Source organism: Pimephales promelas, chromosome 2 (assembly GCF_988280905.1).
Source record: "Pimephales promelas chromosome 2, fPimPro1.hap1.1, whole genome shotgun sequence".
NCBI lineage: Eukaryota > Metazoa > Chordata > Actinopteri > Cypriniformes > Leuciscidae > Pimephales > Pimephales promelas.
The window spans coordinates 25808505-25828130 of NC_142770.1; the positions used below are offsets into that span (position 1 = coordinate 25808505).

General features: G+C 41.1%; 1 protein-coding gene across 1 annotated transcript in view; it reads left to right on the forward strand.

Annotated features, from left to right (window-relative positions):
- Window positions 1-19626, forward strand: part of anos1b (anosmin 1b) — a 175421-nt gene that overhangs the window by 14665 nt on the left and 141130 nt on the right. Inside the window, exon 2 of the mRNA XM_089118266.1 lies at window positions 6313-6360. Coding sequence (XP_088974392.1) covers window positions 6313-6360 — 48 coding nt within the window. The remainder of the gene's footprint in view (window positions 1-6312; window positions 6361-19626) is intronic.

Genomic DNA, 19626 nt, shown 5'->3' on the forward strand with positions numbered 1-19626 from the left:
TTGTCCATGGTTTGGTCTCTTATCTAAATCTGACCATTGAGCTAAATTTGGCAGAAAGCTGAAGGTGATTGCTGATAGGCTGTCTCAATCAGTGGCGCCTGTACAATTTTTTTTTTTTTTTAGAAGTAGTTACTTTTTACTCATGGTTATGGATAGAAATGTAGTAGAGTAAAGAGTACAATATTTCCCTCTCAAATGTACTTGAGTAAAGTCACGAGTACTCCCCAAAAATGATACTCGAGTAAAGTACAGATCCCTCAAAATTGTACTTAAGTACTGTAATCAAATAAATGTGCTCCGATACTGTCCGGCTCTGGTGTTGATAGTGCAGTATCAGAGTCAGATTTAGACAATGAAGAGAGTCAAGCAGAACCTCCCTAAACACGGCTCTTAAAAAACGTTTCTGAATGGTAATTTGCCTATATTTTTTTTACTTTATACACGTTTGTTTTACACTGACTGGCTACTAACGTTATATACACAAACAGAGTCGGCATTGGTTTACGTTCTTGATCAAATCCAAAATAACGTCATAAAGTATATATACATGAAAAATACATTTACAACATTAGTACTTATACAAAATCCAGGTCCATAATGTTTGTACGCGTTTGTCGTAGACACAAAATAGAATAATTAGTAGCCTAGTGGCTATAAAGCCAGCGCTGGCATGTGATAAAACTAAAACATTACATCTGAAATTATACATGCAAATACCGATAACATGATTAAGTCTTAGCCTACTTACAGGTTGTGGCCCAACAACTGCTGCCTCTGGTTTTAAAGTTGGAACTGCTTCATGTTTTAGTAACAGTTTCTTGTTGAACTCGTGGAGATTCTGGAAGCTGTCTTCCGTAAATGCGCAGCACAGAGAGCTAGATTACGATCGTCATTTTCAGGAACATAATCAAACATAAATTGTATCCATTGTTGACGAAGTACAGTGTCCGTGGGAAGCCCGAACACAGAATGATGAACATAAGACACTCGACAAGCCGCAGAAATATGGCCATGCCCTTTTTTGGGAGGGAGGGTTGATGTAAATGTATGGGTTAGTGATGTATGAAACCCACTGTAGTCTCAATAGAGTCGTTTTTGTAGGCATTAAACTTCCTGGTTTTTAAAATACTATAGCTGCTAAAACTAAACTTTCAGCGCTGCAACTGTGCAGATACTGTTCATGCACCAACAGCAACATTACAGTATTTAAAATGAAATAATGAAATCGCAATCAACCCCCACTTTAAACGATCATCTAATATTAATGTAACATAGAATGTAAAGTAGCCTGTCCCACACAAGTACTGGTATGAATATAAGACACCATAGCAGTATGGATTAGTACAATTAAGTTTTTGGTCCAATCATTCGAAACTCTTTTGGCCCAGAATTAAGTAGGAGGAAATTACTAGTCATCCAATTTTTATATATTAGCTATGCTTTCCTTTCATTTCTTGAATTAGCAAATTTCTTCAGGGCGTGAAGAAATATAGAGCTGAGTATCATCAGCATAACAGTGAAAACTAATGCCATGCTTCCTAATGATATCTCCTAGCATGTACAGAGTGAACAGCAGCGGTCCTAGTACTGAGCCTTGTGGTACGCCATACTGAACTTGTGATCGATAAGACATCTCTTCATTTACTGCTACAAACTGATAACGGTCAGATAAGTATGATTTAAACCATGCTAATGCAGTTCCACAAATGCCAACATCGTTTTTGAGTCTATTTAAAAGAATGTTGTGGTCAGTTGTGTCAAATGCATCACTAAGATCAAGTAACACTAAAAGAGAGATAAAACCACGATCGGACGATAAGAGCAAATCATTTGTGACTCTAATGAGAGCTGTCTCGGTACTATAGTGCGGTCTAAATCCTCGCAAAATACCGTTTCTTCCTAGAAAGGAACATGGCTGTGAGGATACTGCCTTTTGAATTAACTTTGACAAAAAGGGTAGATTTGAGATCGTAATTTACTAACTCTCTATGATCAGGTCGCGTTTTTTTTTTTTTTAATAAGAGGTTTAATAGTTGCTAACTTAATAGTTTTTGGTACGTATTCTAGCGACAAAGATGAATTAATGATATTAAGAAGACGATCTATGACCTCTGGAAGCAATTATTTCAGTAGCTTAGTCGGTATAGGGTCTGACATACATGTTGTTGATTTAGATGACTTAACGAGTTTAGACATTTCTTCCTTTCCTTTTGCAACAAATGATTGGAATTTTTGGAAATGAATGGACAATGCACTGCCTGATGTGAGACGGTTGCATAGTTATAATTTTCTCTCTAATATTATCAATCTTGTAAGTAAAGAAGTTCAAGTCATTACTGCTGTGTTGCTTGGAAATGTCTGGGGTTGAAGCTTTATTTCTTGTTAATATAGCAATTGTGTCAAATAAATACCTAATGGCTGTGTTTGTTTTCTTCTAAGACAATTACTATTTGTAAGAAAGAACTATTAACTATAACTAATTAGTATTTTTAAGGAACATGCCCAACACCGGTCATGACGTAACCCGCATTGCCATTGGACTTACATTAAACCTGTTAATCATAAAGAGAGAGAGAAATCAAATTTTAATTTTTGGTTGACCCTTTCATTTGATTTGAGAGTGATTGAAGAAAATGCCTTTGACTGTCATAATATGGACAAAAACTGCTAAATTGCTTTTGTGTTCTGACAGAAGAGAGTCATATGAGACATGAAGATGAGATGTACAACAAAATAAATAATGACTTAAGTTATTACTGACCTATTCAACAATGCATTTCAGATTTCAGCTGATGGAACTTGAGTGCATTTCAAGTAAAAATCGGTTAGATGCTAAGTGTGTGTTAGTTTTGGCTAGACTTCAGAAGACACAGAGAGACCGTTGAGCTGAGCTATAGCTCTTGTCATATATTTATCCTCAACTGTACAAGCAAACACATCACAGTTCATGACCCCCACGCATGATTACTTGTGTTCATTTAATATACATTAACTGTTTTCCCACAGTGATATATAGCAGCCTACAGAACGTTTTTGGACAAATGGTTGTGATTCGATCTAAATCTCTCATTACGGGACTAAATCTCTGTTCTCTGTTAAGTGGGCAGGACTTGTCTTCAGCCGCAAAGACTAAGGATTTCACTTCTTGTTTTCTGTGTTCAAAGAAAGAAACCCTTATAAAAGAGGATTTATTGGTTTTCCTCTTCATGAAAGTTTGTGAAACAAATCTGTAAGTGTTATGGGTTTAGTTGGTTTAGTTTGAAGGTGTGGAGTGAGAGCTTTAGTCTGGGAAGCTCATCAAGAAGGATTTAGCCTTGATGTGATCTCCTGAGATGATGTTACGCTCCAGCATTCCTTTGGAGATCACTTCTGAAGACTTCATGTCACACAATGGGCTCTCTCTCTGTCCCTAAAGTCCTAATTAAACCCTCACAAAAGCCTTGAGGGACCTCAGAGGAGGCGTGACTCACGTTTGCCGAGGATAAACATTGGTTACCCTTAGGGAGTGTCTGGAGGATTACTGTGGCGTTCGCCTGCACGCTGATCGCTCGGATGTGTGTTTGCATTTGCCGTCATTTCAGAGCAGCATTCAAATCGCATTTTACATCAGGTTACAGAGGAGTCTTTATGTTTGTGGTGTCTGCTGTCCCATCATTCACGGGGACTCTATGAAAAAACGCAGTCTAAACACAGACACTTCTGCACCGTCATTCATTAGCTATGGTTAACTACTCACCGCACTTTTCCAAAGCAAGGTTTGGTTAGGTGTTGACGTGCGCTTGAGGCTGTGGTTATGGTGTGTTTGGTGTGATTCACTTTTGCCCATGTCGCCCCACGCTGGAGGAGTTCTGACCTCATGCTTCAAATGCCACTGAAGGCCCACAGTAAATATAGACCCCTTTTGTGCTGACGTCACAGTTGCGTCACGGCGCTAGCTGGAGGCTAAACAAAGTGAAAACTGGAGGCGGCCAATACAAACCAGCCCAGATTCGGCTACATAATAAGGAGCTTAAATTATTGTTACTATTATTAAATGTCATCTTGTTGTGTCGTTTGGTGCAAGAATTGCTGAAAAATGAATATGTTGTATCTGGAATTTTTATTTGTAGAAAATATTCACATCAATTCGCACCATAATGTCACTCTTTAGATTGTCGTCGTTTCGGCGCTGGCTCGGCAGAACTGCGGATCGTACACACAAGTCTTGTACAGGACCATATAGGCATCTAAAGATTTATATGCCCTCAGTTTCTCTTTACGATCGGTTTCTCTTTAAGGTAGGTGTAAAAGTCAGGCCACTCAACCGAGGTAACGTACGTTAATCCTGTCAGATCGTCCATGCATTGAGTGAGTGTGTAGGCGGCTACAGGTCGGCCAATCTGGTTCCGGCCGTTAAAAATAACTTTTGGAAATAACAATCGCGGTCCTGGACACTGAGTGACTTTACACATTAAGATAATATCGGATTTTCTCCAGTCATTGTTAAAAAACAAGCTAACAATACTTGCTAACTAGTGTTAGTGAAGCGGCCAGGGGATCGTTCTGCCTCCACGTAAGCTCCGCCCACAAAAATGTCACCATGTTTTCCAACTGAAAAGGGGTCTATACAATTGAAATGTACCTTTTTTAATAGATATGAGTCTGGTGATCTTGTCTTAAACAGTTAAAACATGCAGTAGATATGACTAGTAATGATGCCAAAATTGTATCTAACACAACTCAATCAAGGTTCCCAACTTCAATGGGAACCAAACGGTTCAAGGTCCAAAAGACAGTTTCAGTGTAAACTGTTCAAAGGGCTTTAAACGACACCAGACGATGAATAAGGGTCTTATCAAGCGAAACGATCACTCATTTAATAAATAAATAAAAAAGTTTAAATTTTATAAGCTCAAAACGTTTGCACGTTTGTGACTCTCCTGTTCGAACTCGTTCATCAAAATGAACGAATCTTTTCCCGAGTCAACTCGTTCATTTCGTTCGTTAAATCAACCAAATGACATGCAAAAAGATTTGTTCATTTTGATAAACGAGTTCTAACAGGAGATTCACGAACGAGCATCACAGAACAGAGCAAGGCTAGCATTTGAGCTTATAAAACGTACAATTTTTATAAATGAGCGATCGTTTGGCTTTATAAGACCCTTATTCATCGTCTGGTGTCGTTTAAAGCCCTTTGAACAGTTTGCACTGAAACTGTCTTTTGGACCTTGAAATCCAGTTTGGTTCCCATTGAAATCCATTATATGGAGAAAATCCTGGAAGGTTTTCATAAAAACCTTAATTTCTTTTCGACTGAAGAAAGAAAGACATGGACATCTTGGATCAGCAAAAAAATTTTTTAAAGTGAACTACTCCTTTAATCTGTTGTGTTTCACAGTTATTTGAGATTACCTTCTTTTAGTGATGAGAGCTTTTTAAAAACTTAGAATCAATTGCTTTGCAAAATTAATCATTGTATCGAAGCTCACAAACACTGCTGATCAGACCAGTGTCAATTCAACAACAACTCAGTCCAAACATTAATAAAACATTAAGACTTCATCATACTAATCGTCAATAAAAATGTTTTAAACTGATCTGAGATTAGGTAAAATTCATATAGAGGGTATGCTCGTGACGTTGCCGTCGGCCGCAGTTATCATTTTGTGTCAATATGCTGAATTTAGCTGTAAAACAATACCCATATATTTTGTATTGTTATATATATTAACAACTCATCAATTAAATATTTGTCATTGCATATTCTGCATTATTGGATGTTTTTTAATAAACACTGGCCAAAAAAAACTATAAAGTTTTAGGGCTGGACGATATGATGATATATATAGACTCTATATAACACTGACATAAGTGATCACCCAGATTTAGACCTACCTATATTGTTTTTATATAAATCGTTCATCAGGCAAACATAAATGTCAGGCAACACGATTCCTGGCTGCATGTCAATATCCATGGATCACTGGATCTTTAATAAGTTGTAAAATTTAGTTTAAATTGATAAAATTGTTTGTTTTAGTCGCATTTTCGCAGTTTCCTCTATTAAATCCAGTCAGGCAGCAGATCTTTTGCCACTCAGTCAGGCTGAGACTCAGTCCGGCGGGAAAGTGACGTCAATGCATTCCCTCTATAGACACTAGTTCATGGTTTCATACAGATTTCAGTAAACTAGTCTGTGTTACATCGAAACATTTGGAAAGCACCCGTCTCTACCTCATTCTCTCTCTTATTGATACTACTCATACTTGATGACCTGAAACAGTTGTGTTGTCATTGCATCATGTGCATGTGTTTCTTGGTGTCTTTCAGAATGACCTTGTGTTGGGCTGGTGTGAGAACCACAGAAGATGTTCACAGGTAAGATGTCTTCAGATTAATGAGCTTGACATTATTCATTAAGCGCACAGCTTCTCACACTGCCTCAGTGCTGCTAAATAAAACTCTGTTCAAATGTCATTTCCTTTTAGTGTAGGAAATGGCCAGAGGTTAATGCCTTTATGCAGACCACATGCCCTGTGTGTACACTAAACGTCACTCATGTCTAATGGCTTCTGGAAACCAGTGTAAACAGCACAGTTACTGTATATCCCGAGCCAGCTCTTTCCTTCCACCGGATCACTGTCATTTTAAGATGCAGTGCAATAGACAGATTTAGATTTTAACATTTGGTCACCAACATTTGGTCCTTACTTGTCCATTTTCTGAACATAAAATCAAAATGTAATATTGGATATTGAGCATGGGTCATGTGTGCATATTGTTCTAAAGGGAGAAAAATAATTCATAATCTTTCATCAGAATGTAATAACTCGCTCCGCCTCTGAAATATATCTTTTCAGCAGATTTCAACTTGATTTTTAATGATTTCCATGTGTTATATACTGTAGTGATCATTGATGACCATCCATCAGTTCCTGGATAAAATCAGTCACAGTATAAAATGGGTTGGGGACATGTTTTTTTAATATTGGTTTGCCCCCAACGAAATTATTATTATTATAAGGATTTGATGGGGTAATAAGCATTAACATCACACCTCTCCTTCCACCTACATTGTAAAAAAATATATTTTCACAACAATCACAACATTTTATCTTTTGTCAAATCAACTTAAATAATTGATCTGGTTCAGATAACACAATATTTTGAGTTTCTGATGATTAAATCAATTTCCTTCATTATATTAACTCAATTTTTCCATTTCAATGAACTTAAAATTTTAAGGCACCCAGGTTACTTCATTTTTAAGTAGAGAGTTTGCATTTGTAAAACATCAACAACTGTTTCAATCTAATTTCCTTTTTCACTATTTCATATTCATTTTGGATTTCATTTCCGAAATGCCACGGTGTAATAAAGCGTCAGATTTATGATCTTCTATTTCAGATAAAACTGAATGCGCTTTGCACTCAATGAAAATTTGATATCATGTTGTCACAGACGTGTTTTTCGTGGAAATAGTAGCAATGTTAACAGCCTTTTTTGCATCCCGAGGTTTTAAATGGGCTTTTAAATGGCACAGTCCACTCAAACAGAGGCAGTTGTGCTTCCCTTAGCTCTCAAACGCAGGGTTAGATCAGAGGAGCTGAGACTCAGGCGGAGTTTTTCAGAGCGCTGATATGTGACCGTAATTGCCCTCCGATAAGCCAGTAAACATGGTTAGCTCATTAATGGTAATTGCCTAAACCCAGACATCTCTGTCTGTCGTCCGCCAATCGTCAGGAACCGCTCACCCCGAGGCCCTAGGCTTTAAAATCCTCAATGAAAAAGAGCAAAATCATTCCTCGTGAAAGCCGTATTTCTCACACCAAGCGTTTAAGCCATCCTAATTGCTTTCAGATGGAAGTAATCCACCGTCAGCCTTTCCAATAACAGGTAAAGTAAATGTTGTGTTTCTTATGAAAATAAGCTGTTTCACATCCTCCCGGCTGAGCCGTGTCTAAAAGTGCTCTTGAAATTAGCTGCTGTTTATGCGTTTAAAGCCCAGGCCAGGAAGTCGCTGTTTTTTTCTTTTTCTTGTTATGTCTTGTTTGGTTGTGAAGGACTATACGTCTTCATTTTTTGTTTGTATATTTCTGGAGTGCATGATCAGTTGATCTGTTAAAGTGAATTTCCCCTCATATCCCTTACAAAAAAAAATATGTTTACTCAAGTGTGGAGCTGTTATTAAACTTCTTTAAAACAAAAAAGAATGATCATTTTATACATTCAGTCTAATTTTCATTTATAGTGCTTAGATATACTTAACAAAAGTATACTTAATTAACTGACAATTATATACTTGTATTATACACGTCTACGAATATTTGGGCCTATACTTGTACTTAATAAAAACGGTAAAATTTTGTAAATATGTATACTGTTACACGTAAAATACACTTTTTATACACTAAAAAGTGTACCAATTTAAGTATTGAAATTTTGTTAACATTCATTTTATTACACAAAGTATACTTGGAAAATATATTTAAACTTTACGTAAGGAAAGACAATATTTTGATCCTATAATAATTCTTCTTTCGGACTAGGAGAAGAAAACATCCAAAGTATTATACACAAGTGTTTATTTCATTAGTTCGTCTATTTTGCGTCTGTAGATTTCAATTACTATAAATAAAGGCTGTTTTCTCTCTTACATACAGCAAACTTTCCATTTTTACTCCTATCTATATAAAGGAATTTCCTGAGGGATTTGTTCATATATCATTCGCCTGATTTATATAATATTTTTATTCCTAAAACATTGTGATTTTTTTTTCTTTTCTGGACAGTATTTTCTGATTTATGGAACAGTAAAAGTAGAAATTCAAAAATCCTCTCTTTAAAAACATTTAAATCTAAAATGTCAGGAAAAAATGAACCTGGCTTTATCCAATGTTAGGATGTATGTCCTGGAAATGCATGCAAATGTGTGTATTTGTAAATAGATAATGCCTCATTTGCCATTAAACATAGCTACCATTACAGAAAACTTGTACTAAATGTTATGTCTTAATATACTGTGTTTAACTGACTGGGGAAGTATGGATATAGAGTGCAAAATGTTCACATGTTGACCCTGTTCACCTGTGGTGTCTTGCCTTTACAGTTTTTTTTTTTTTTCTCGACTGCTTAAACACATTTTTAAAACTTCAAAACTGAAATGAAGCACAAACACATCTCAAAAGGAAACATTTGTCTTACATAAATAAAAGTGAAATAAATATTTTAAATATATTTTTGGATATATCATACACACAGTTATTCAAAACCTAAAGCTCTTCTATCATGAACTCATATATACATTTCTGTACAAGACTAAAAGTAATTGTCAGAGAGATGTTGAAAAATACATGTTTGTGGTTGTGAATACAGCATTACAGTCCAAAACACCTACAATTCGACCTCTGACCTGTTTATAGGCCTATTCTAAAGCTATGATTGGCTGCTGTTCAGTAAAGCAATGAGTGTTTGCATATGTGAGGAGTGTGTGTGAGGCACTGATGAATTACTGTGGCATTTTGATAGGTTGTGTTTGAAAAAGGAAATCAAGAAACTTCCTGCTAGATTTTTTGTGTGTTATATAGACAATTGTGTGTTGTAGTTTGCAAAAAGTGTTTTATGAAACTGAAAACTGAGTCGAAGGCTGAGAATTAGTCCTGGTGTTTGGTTTTAAAAATTGTGTGACGAGTAAGGATTTTGTGTGTAAACAGTTGAAGTCAAACTTGAAGTCACCGTTTCTGTTTGTAAGGGATATCCTTCAATGCTGCAGTGGCCAGTGTTAGGAGCTTGATCAGGGCGTCCCCCAGCACTAGCAGTGTGATCCGCCTGGTCTGACCCCGGGTCAGATGTTTCACTGTGGCATTACTGCAGGTCTGACCCCGCCGGAGAAGCAGAGGGAGCTTGACCCGACCCGACCCGGGCTGGGCTCTGGACCCGGATCAGCAGGTGAACCGGACGCCTGAGGGTCACTGTGTGTGTGTGTGTGTGTGTGTGGTGTTCAGCCTAAGCCTCGAGGCCAGTGACGGACACTGGTGACCCCGCAGGTTCAAGTGTCGTATTGTCCTGAGAGCTCATTACATTTAACCGTTCCTTTAAGTTTCACAGAAGAACTTATTCCAGCTTTGTTTGGCAACTGGTGATACTGGAGATTTGAAATGAGTCTGGTGTATCTGAAAGCAGTAATATTGTCCTTCGTTTCTCATAGTAGTTCCTAGTCTAATCACGATGCCCAAGATCAAAACTAGCCAAGAACTAGTCAATTAAAGTTGCCCAACCTAAAATGCATATTTTACTGACACTGTTATGCATAAAAACACTATCATAATATCATAAAACCAGGTTCTTTAACTTTGGGTTAACAAATGGTGAGCAAAATCTTTCAGTGGTGGTGTAAATCCTTTCATTTTAAACTACTCAAAAAATGAATGTGTACAAGCTAAATCTTTGTCATGACAACTTGACATAAAATGAAGTTAAACTGTCATGTGGTTGGCTTTGACATTGGCTGTCATGAGGCATTATAACTGTGTCATGGATATTTTTCGTGAGCTCAACTACAGTGGTACACATTGAATTTGTCATTAAAAAGTTAGAATGGCTTCATGACAGCCAATGTCAAAACCAACCGCCGGACAGTTTAATGTAATGTTAACCAATAAGCTAAGTGGTTTCTTAAGTTTGATAATATTATCATGTTTATGACATGTTATGTGTTGTCTTAGTATTGTCAAGTTGTCATGACAAAGACACTGACAGGTTATGATGTATTGGTTTATGTCAAGGTGTCATAACAAAGACATCTCAAACAATGTCATATTTGCATTAAAAATGTCATAACTGAGCGAATGACACTTAATGACCGTTGTCACAAACGTGCATAAAACTTCATATGTCATGTCATGGTTATGAAGGTGTCATGTTAGTCTTATGCACACCCCTTCTAGTAAAGTGTTAACAAATATTCTTAATAAGTTATTTTGGTAACAAAATTTAACATATGGGCGCACTAATATGCATTAATTCATGCTTAACTAATACACAGATAATCATGAGTTAATGTAGAAACTAATGAAGAACTAAACCATTAATTAACCATTACTGCATCAGCAACTAATAAAGAGTCTATATGATTAATAGATTATTTAATACATGAATTGCTATTAATTCAATGCGTCATTGTGTATTAATTCCTTAATAACATATTTTATCAACTAACAGTGTAAATTAATGTGTTAATTACCACAATTAGTCAAAGCTATGCACTTCAACTTCCAGTTGTCTGCTTTAATTAATCATTAGCTAATGATTCGCAAAAGTATCATTATGTTATGACTTTACTTGGTGAGGCACATCATTATTAACTAGTCATTTAGTAATTGTACTAATTTTCACATGAATTTGCACTAACAATTAAGTAAGTAATCATGTATTAATGCATAGTAGTGTACCTGTTATATTATCTGGAAGTTGAAATACAAGGCTTTGGCTCATTCTTGTCACGTTGTGGGTTTTGTTTTGCTTTGTGTATCACGTGTTTCCTTGTTTGTCATGTGATCCTGCCATGTGTCTTGTCTTTTGTTATGATTTTGCTCAGTGTCCACAGGTGTTTCTTATTTACCACACCCCCTTGTTAGCTTGATTAGCTTGTTTGTCTGTGTATTTATACCCCTGTGTTTCAGTTGTTGGGTGTCGGTTGTTGTTTAATGTCACTCGGTTCCTGCCTGTTCATCTGTCCTGTTCTGAGGTCCCTGGATTATCTGTTAGTGTGATTAATAAATGCTTGCGATTGGATTCGCTTTCTGTCTCGTTCCTGACCCGATGTGACAATTCTGGTAATTAACATATTAATTAACACTATTAGTTAAAAAAATGAGTTATTATGGAATTAATCCACAATTAAATATTTAATTAAAAACAATTCATGTATGAACTAATACATTAACCATACAGACTCATTAATCATTAATGAATAGCTTAGATAATCATCACTTACACATTAATTCAGTATTATCTGTGCATTAGTTAAGCATGAATTAATGCTTATTAGTGCACCCTTATTGTAAAGTGTTACCGTTATTTTCACAGCTATGATCCTCAGGCCGGATTCACAAACATCTCATGAAAGAAGTTAAGAAATTTCAGCACTCTTTGTTAATTGCTCATTGTGTATTTTTAATAGTTATTAAAGAGCCTGTCTGAAGATAGAGCGGTCTCTGCATTCAGTAGCACTACGTCATCGTTTATACTCTATAGAGCAGATGTGTTTGTTTGTGTGTGTGAGTGTGAGAGTGTGAACGCGTGTGAACTAAAGTGACCGTGGCTTTCTGTGTGGAGTTTGCCTGTTCTCCGTGTGTCGGCGTGGACTTCCTCCGCTTTCCCTCACAGGCCAAAGACATGCAGCGGAGGGGGACTGGGTTGCCACATTGTCGTACGAGTGTGTGTGTGTGTGTGTGTGTGTGTGTGTGAAGTGAACCCTGCAAATGAGCCTGAATAGTGCTTCAGAGTACTGGTGCACACACTCCTATAGTCATGACTCATGTATCAGGCCAACACGTTACAAAATGTTAGTTGTATTTTCACAGTGAATGCACTGCAGATATACAGTATAGCTGGTATTACACTGCAAGATGTGATTAAGGTATTGTGTCACCGTCTGTGATTTTTTTTCCTGAAGCTTAAATGCATCAATTATGTAACATTAAACCCCAGTTCCACAGTTAAAGTGCTCTACACACTCTTACATGAAAGCACACAACAGCGTCAAATCAAATAAAGCGATAGATTTAGTTTCAAAACCACAGAGAGTCTCAAAGCCAACATTACAGGTCCTAAAGTAAACCATGGTTGGTTGGCATTTACATATCTGAAATATGCTCTGTTACCTTTAACGGCACGTAAAACAGTTCCTGGTGACGGATTCATGCGGAGCATGTGAGAGAAAGCTGCTGTGTGTGGTTCTGCAGCGATGAACTCCTCCACCCTGAGCAACATGTTTCTGTGAGTGTGTTGCGTGTGGCCCGCAGACACCTGAACTGCAATGGCATTGCAAAAGTCAATGGATTGCAGACGTCCAGAACACCCAGGCTGTTCCCACAATGCTCCAGAGCAGATTGTGTGCCGATTTAAACTGCAGCGAGCGGATGTTTTCCAGTTCATTTGTGACACCGTAATGACCAGCCGGTCCTGTATTCATCACTCTCGGGTTCAGAAACACTGAGTCTGAGTAGATGTTTCTGCACATATGGTTTTTGTCACGGCGAGGCTGGAGCCCATGAGATTGTACATGTCAGGACACTAAATCAGAACATGCAGGGCTCTTGAATCACGCTCAGGCGGAGGGAGAGCGCTGGAAGGTCAAGAAGGGACCTCTGGACAGCGTCTTTCAAAACCCAGTCCTATGATTTGTGTTTCGTTGGGGGGTGGTATGGACGTCTGTCGTCGACTTCCATATGGATAAGCCATTTGAGTTATTCATGACACTGAGAAATGAATGGACTCGTGCTACTCTAGCTCTCCTAATGTTTCAGTTCTTCACGTCTGGCGTGTGAAGGTTCACGGGAGGTGAGGACGGGAACACAGGCTACCGCTCTCCTTTCCTCCAGCTTTCTCACATTTGTTGCCATCTTGTTCTGCACGGCTTTCAGAAGGTCTCAGAGGGCTCTGCGCTCGTTTTCTCCATTTGTTCCACCACGTCAAACCCTTTAAAGGGATAGTTCACTTTGAAATAGATTTTTGATATGTGTTAGCTTATCTCAAGGGCATCCAAGATGTAGGTTTCTTTGTTTTTCACAGTATTTTCCATTTTGATATTTTTAGGTGAAACCGTTCTTGTCTGTCAGTCATATAATGGAGGTCTATGGTCACCACCTCAAAAAGCATGCACAGAGAAGTCCAAATTAAATATGATTTAATGACTCGTAAATGTAAGTACACATTGATGGCCTAGGACACGAAACGAGCGGTTTGTGTGAGAAAACAAACAGTATTTATATCGTTTTTACCTCTTAACCACAGCCACTTCCAAGTGTCTTAGGTCTGCGAAAGCGCTGGAAAGCGCCGTAAGTGAAAAAAAAAAAACCGTTGTCTGTTGATATATCGAAATCGTCTTCCATTGCAATTTCCTGTATATCTAAATATGTTTAGATCTTCACAGTGAAGGATAACACTTCTGAACTCTCTGTCTAAACAATGAGTGACATACACGCACGAGAGTTTACTACCGGGGCTTTCCAGCGCTTGCACAGACCGAAGCGCCCATGCCTTTAGATCAGTTGGACGTGGCTGTGGTTACACAAGGTAAAAACGATGTAAATACTGTTCGTATTCTCACACAAACCGCTCGTTTCGTGTCTTAGGCCATCAATGTGTACTTACATTTATGAGTCATTAAATCATGTTAAATCTGGACTTCTCTGTGCATGCTCTTTGAGATGGTGACCATAGACCTCTATTATATGACTGACAGACAAGAACAGTTTGACCTAAAAATATCAAAATTGAAAATACTGTGGAAACAAAGACACCTACACCTTGGATGCCCTTGAGGTAAGATAAAACATACCAAAAATTAATTTCAAAGTGAACTATCCCTTTGAGGCTCCTCTGGTTTATGACGACATCCATAGAAAATAATCATCTGATCAGAGTTTAACACTATGGATTCACCGATATGACAATTGTGGGCCGAAACCGGAAATTGAGAAAGCTTTAGGCCAAAAACCAACACCAAAAAGAAATAATACATTAATAATCAATTCATTATTCAAACTTATTTACTAACCAACACTCAAGTAGCTTAAACCAAATTGTACATACATTTCACGAGTTCACACTTACATATAATTTTGAGTGAGTAAGGTTCAATGCGTATTTGGCATGCTGTCCAGAGGGAGGGCTCCGAGCTCGGAATTCTGCCCGAACCCAGAGTACTCCCCCCAAAAGGCTAAAGGTCAGAGGACAGCCGCCGGACTAAAGACCCCCCAAAAGAGTGCCGAGATTGGCGGGCTGGCATCTCGAGAAGGGGCCTGGAAGCTTGTTCAGGGAGGCCCGTGATGGTGGCTCACTGCCTGGACTGACGGCCCTTGTTGACTGCGAACGAGGTGTGGTTGTAGAGTACTTGGCCAGGAGGTTTTCACGCTGCATCCGCTGTAAGACCAAATACTCGCTGAAATGAAAGAGAAAACGTGAGTGCTCTACCGGGAACTTTCTCGCTCCATCCGCTGTGAGAAAAATGCTCGCTGGATGGAAAAAGGAAAACTGAAAAGTGGAAAAATGAGTGCTTGCCCAGGAGATTCTCACACTGCATCCGCTGTGAGACCAACTGCTGGATGAAAGAGAAAAATAGAAGTGCTCTACTGGGAAAGCTCTCATTCAGTCCGCTGTGAGACCAATGTTCGCTGGACGGAAAGAGGAAACCTGAATAGAGGAAAAAAATGAGTGCTTGTCCAGGAGATTTTCTCGTACTCCATCCGCTGTGAGACCAACTGCTCGCTGGATGAAAGAGAAAATGTAAGTGCTCTACTAGGAAAGCTCTCACTCCGTCTGCTGTGAGACCAGTGTTCGCTGGACGGAAAGAGGAAACCTGAAAAGAGGAAGCAATGAGTGCTTGTCCAGGATATTTTCTCACACTGCATCCGCTGTGAGACCAACTGTTCGGTGGATGAAAGAGAAAAATGTAAGAAAGCACTCACTCCGCTCACAAATTGAGTGTCTAAGAAAACGAAAAGGCTAGTTTAAACATGGTATCAAGTGTGTGATTGGAACTGAGGGGCTGGTAGCCTGTGCGGAAAGCCTGAATACATTTGATGAGTGTGTCCATTGTTATGGGTTGTCTGGCGTCGGGGCGGGTGGGCTGGGATCTTTGAATCCCTTTAATCAGGGTTTGTGAATTGTTTATCTCCACAGAAGGAGTGCCGTACATCAGTTTATGGAAAAACTGGATGCCGCTCAGATAACCTTTAATGGTAATTGTAGGCTCTTAATGATATTAAGGTAGGAGATAAAAGATTTGATTTAAAAGAGAAAAATCAGGGAAATGCAAGTTATATGAGACATTTTTTATCGTTTTCTTTCTTTACATTATCTCCAAGCAGTAACGTAGGATTGAAGGGTCCAGAGAGATACTGCTTGGAGGATAACTTTGATGCATGCAACGTCCGCTTGGAGACTAATGCTCGCTGGACAGAGAAAACAATCGATTAGGGGTTTTAGCAGGAATAACAATTCTGAATAGTGATGTACTGGAGAGAAAACGTCTCTGGTTACGTATGTAACCTTAGTTCCCTGAAGGGAACGAGACGCTGCGTGTAAACGCCGTGGGAACGCCTCTGCGTGATGAGTCATGAAGCACGTATGAAATCTGTCCAATGGCGAGACGGAACGTCATAGGCGCGGTGATGTATCGACCAGGAAACTATAAAGCATCCCCGAAACACAAGCGCAACAGCTTTTGATAGGACTGAAGCAAGCGCTCACGGGCATGCTGGGAGTATGGCATGGACACGCAGCGTCTCGTTCCCTTCAGGGAACTAAGGTTACATACGTAACCAGAGACGTTCCCATTCAGGGAACTTCGAGCTGCGTTTAAACGCCTAGGGAACGCTAATACCAACGCCGCCATGCGAGCAGGTGTCCGTTGTATGAAATCAGGCACATATTTAGACGAAAGCACCTGCGCCCCTGGAGCGGAGCTACCATACCCCTGGTTGAGTGAGCCCAGACAGCCAAAGGAGAAGGCTGACCGGCGGACTCATATGCAAGTGAGATGGCCTCGACCACTCACTTATTCAACCTCTGCTCAGATGCGGGACAACCTTTCTTCGGAGGTCCAAAACAAACAGATAACTGTTCAGGCTTTCTCCACAGGGCAGCTCTGTGGACATAAGCATCTAGAGCCCTCACAGGGCAGAGCAGATTAGTTTCTCTTGGTCTGACCTCACAATACCACGAAGAAAAAGAATTACCAATGGGTATCTCCCGTGAAAGCTCCACTCAAAGGGACGTGGTAAGCAGATAGGCCACCACATACACCTTTAGTGTGGAGTGGGATAACCCTGTGGAGAAATGCTCCTGAAGGAATTCCAGCACCGCCACACCGGGCAGTTAACTGCGTCCAACTGGTGTTCTCCCCACCAAGAGGTGAAACATTTCCACCTCAAGGCATATAATCTCCTCGCGGACGGAGCTCTGGATTGGAGGATGGTCTCCACGACGTCAGTCGAGAGACCCGATTCTATGAGCTGGGCCCCCTCAGAGGCCAAGCCACAACCTCCATAGATCTGGGCGGGTGTGAAGTATCGACCCGCATCCATACTCGGGCCGGCCAACGCGGGGCTACTAACAGTAGAAAGACCCCGTCTCGGTGAACCCTCTCCAGAACTCCTGGGAGCAGAGCAATCGGGGGAAATGCGTACAGGGGTGACCTCGGCCACTCCTGTACCATCGCATCCAACCCCAGAGGGGCTGGTGGATACAGAGAAACCACAGCATGCAGTGTCTCAGTCCCTGGATTCAAATAGGCCTACCTCGGTATGACCGAAATGACTCCATAGGAGCTCCACCACCTCGGGGTGGAGTCTCCACTCCCCGGGCCTCGGCCCCTGCCTCGACAGGATGTCTGCTCCCCGATTTAAATATCCTGGGATATATAATCGCCAAAGAAAGAAGCTTCCCCTGGGCCCACAGAAGGATCTGGCGCTAGCCTGAATAATGGACATGAGCGCAGACCCCCTTGATGGTCTATAAAAAGACCACCGATGTGCTGTCTGACCGGACAAGAACATGGTGACCCCTCAGGTCTGGGAGAAAGTCCACAGACCCCGGGCCGAGCGACCACTCATGATCGCCCCCAGCCCGTGAGGGAGGCGTATATCGTTAGCTTCTTTGGAACAATGAAGTAACGGCTGTAATACCCCAACTCTCTGTCGGGGGGAAGAACTCGTTCTATCGCCCCCTTCAGTAACAGAGCTTTCACCTCTTGTTCCATGACCAGAGCCTGCTCGGGGGATACCACTGTAGGCAAAATCCCCCGAAAACGAGGCGGACGTGACCTGAACTGGATCGCGTACCCGCGTTCGATAGTCTGCAGGACCCATTGAGATATATTTGGAAGACTTTCCCATTCTGCCAGAAATTCCACTAAGGGTACCAGTCTCTCGAGACTGGCCTCTGGAGTAATTATAGAGACAGAAACAGTGCCCTGTGACCGCGCACAGGCAGGGTTTAACGACTGTTCTGTATCGCTCCTCGGAGCAAACGAGCTTCCCTCGGGAAACCACTCGCTAGGACCGTCTGCGCCCACCCTCACAGGCAGGTTCAGCAGAACGGGTCCCTGCAGACCCCCCTGGTGGTTTATGTAAGAGACCACAGACATGTTGTCTGACCAGACAAGAACATGATGATCTCTGAGGTCTGGGAGAAAGTGTTTCAGAGCCTGAAACACCGCCATCATCTCTAGACAATTTATATGCCATCGGAGATGATGGTCTTGCCACAGCCCGCGGGCCGAGCGACCACTCATGATCGCTCCCCAGCCCGTGAGAGAGGCATCCGTCGTCACCATTACCCGGCGACACGGGGCTCCCAGCGCAGGTCCCAGGGACAGGAACCAAGGTTCTTTCCACATAGCCAGGGCACGGAGACCACGTCGCGTGACCTTGATCTTGCGGAGCGGCTTTCCCCTCGGGGAGAACCCCTTGGTCCTGAGCCACCACTGTAGTGGTCTCATGTACAGCAGGCCGCACGGTAACACGTTGGATGCTGCTGCCATCAGACCCAGAATTCTCTGGAATTCCTTTACAGTGAGTGACTGGCCTAGCTTCACTTGCTTGACAGTCGAGATAATCGAGGCTATACAAGCCGGCAACAGACGTGCCTGCATCGTCGTCGAATCCCATACCACGCCTAGAAAAGTGGTCCGCTGAACTGGCGAAAGCACACTCTTCTTGGCTTTGAGTCTCAACCCCAACCTTCTGATGTGGGCGAGGACGGCATCTCGATGCCGAATCGCCTGATGCTCCGATTGAGCCAGAATCAACCAATCGTCGATGTAATTTAAAATGCGAATGCCCTGGAGACGCAGCGGGGCCAAGGCCGCGTCCATGCATTTCGTGAAGGTTCGAGGAGATAACGCTAGGCCGAATGGAAGGACCCGATATTGGTACGCTTCGCCCCCAAAAGCAAACCTCAGGAACTTCCGATGTTGCGGAAGGATGGAGATATGGAAGTACGCGTCTTTTAGGTCTATCGTGACAAACCAGTCCTCGGACCTGATCTGTGACACGATCTGCTTGAGAGTCAGCATTTTGAGCTTCCCTACTGACCGATTTAAGAGGCGCAGGTCTAAAATCGGACGCAGCCCCCCATCCTTCTTTGGAACAATGAAGTACCGGCTGTAATACCCCAGCTCTCTGTCGGGAGAAGGAACTCGTTCTATCGCCCCCTTCAGTAGCAGAGCTTTCACTTCTTGTTCCATAACCAGAGCCTGCTCGGGGGTCACCACTGTGGGCAAAACCCCCCGAAAACGAGGTGGACGCGACCTGAACTGGATCGCGTACCCGCGTTCGATAGTCTGCAGGACCCAACGAGATATATTTGGAAGACTTCCCCATTCTACCAGAAATTCTACTAAGGGTACCAGTCTCT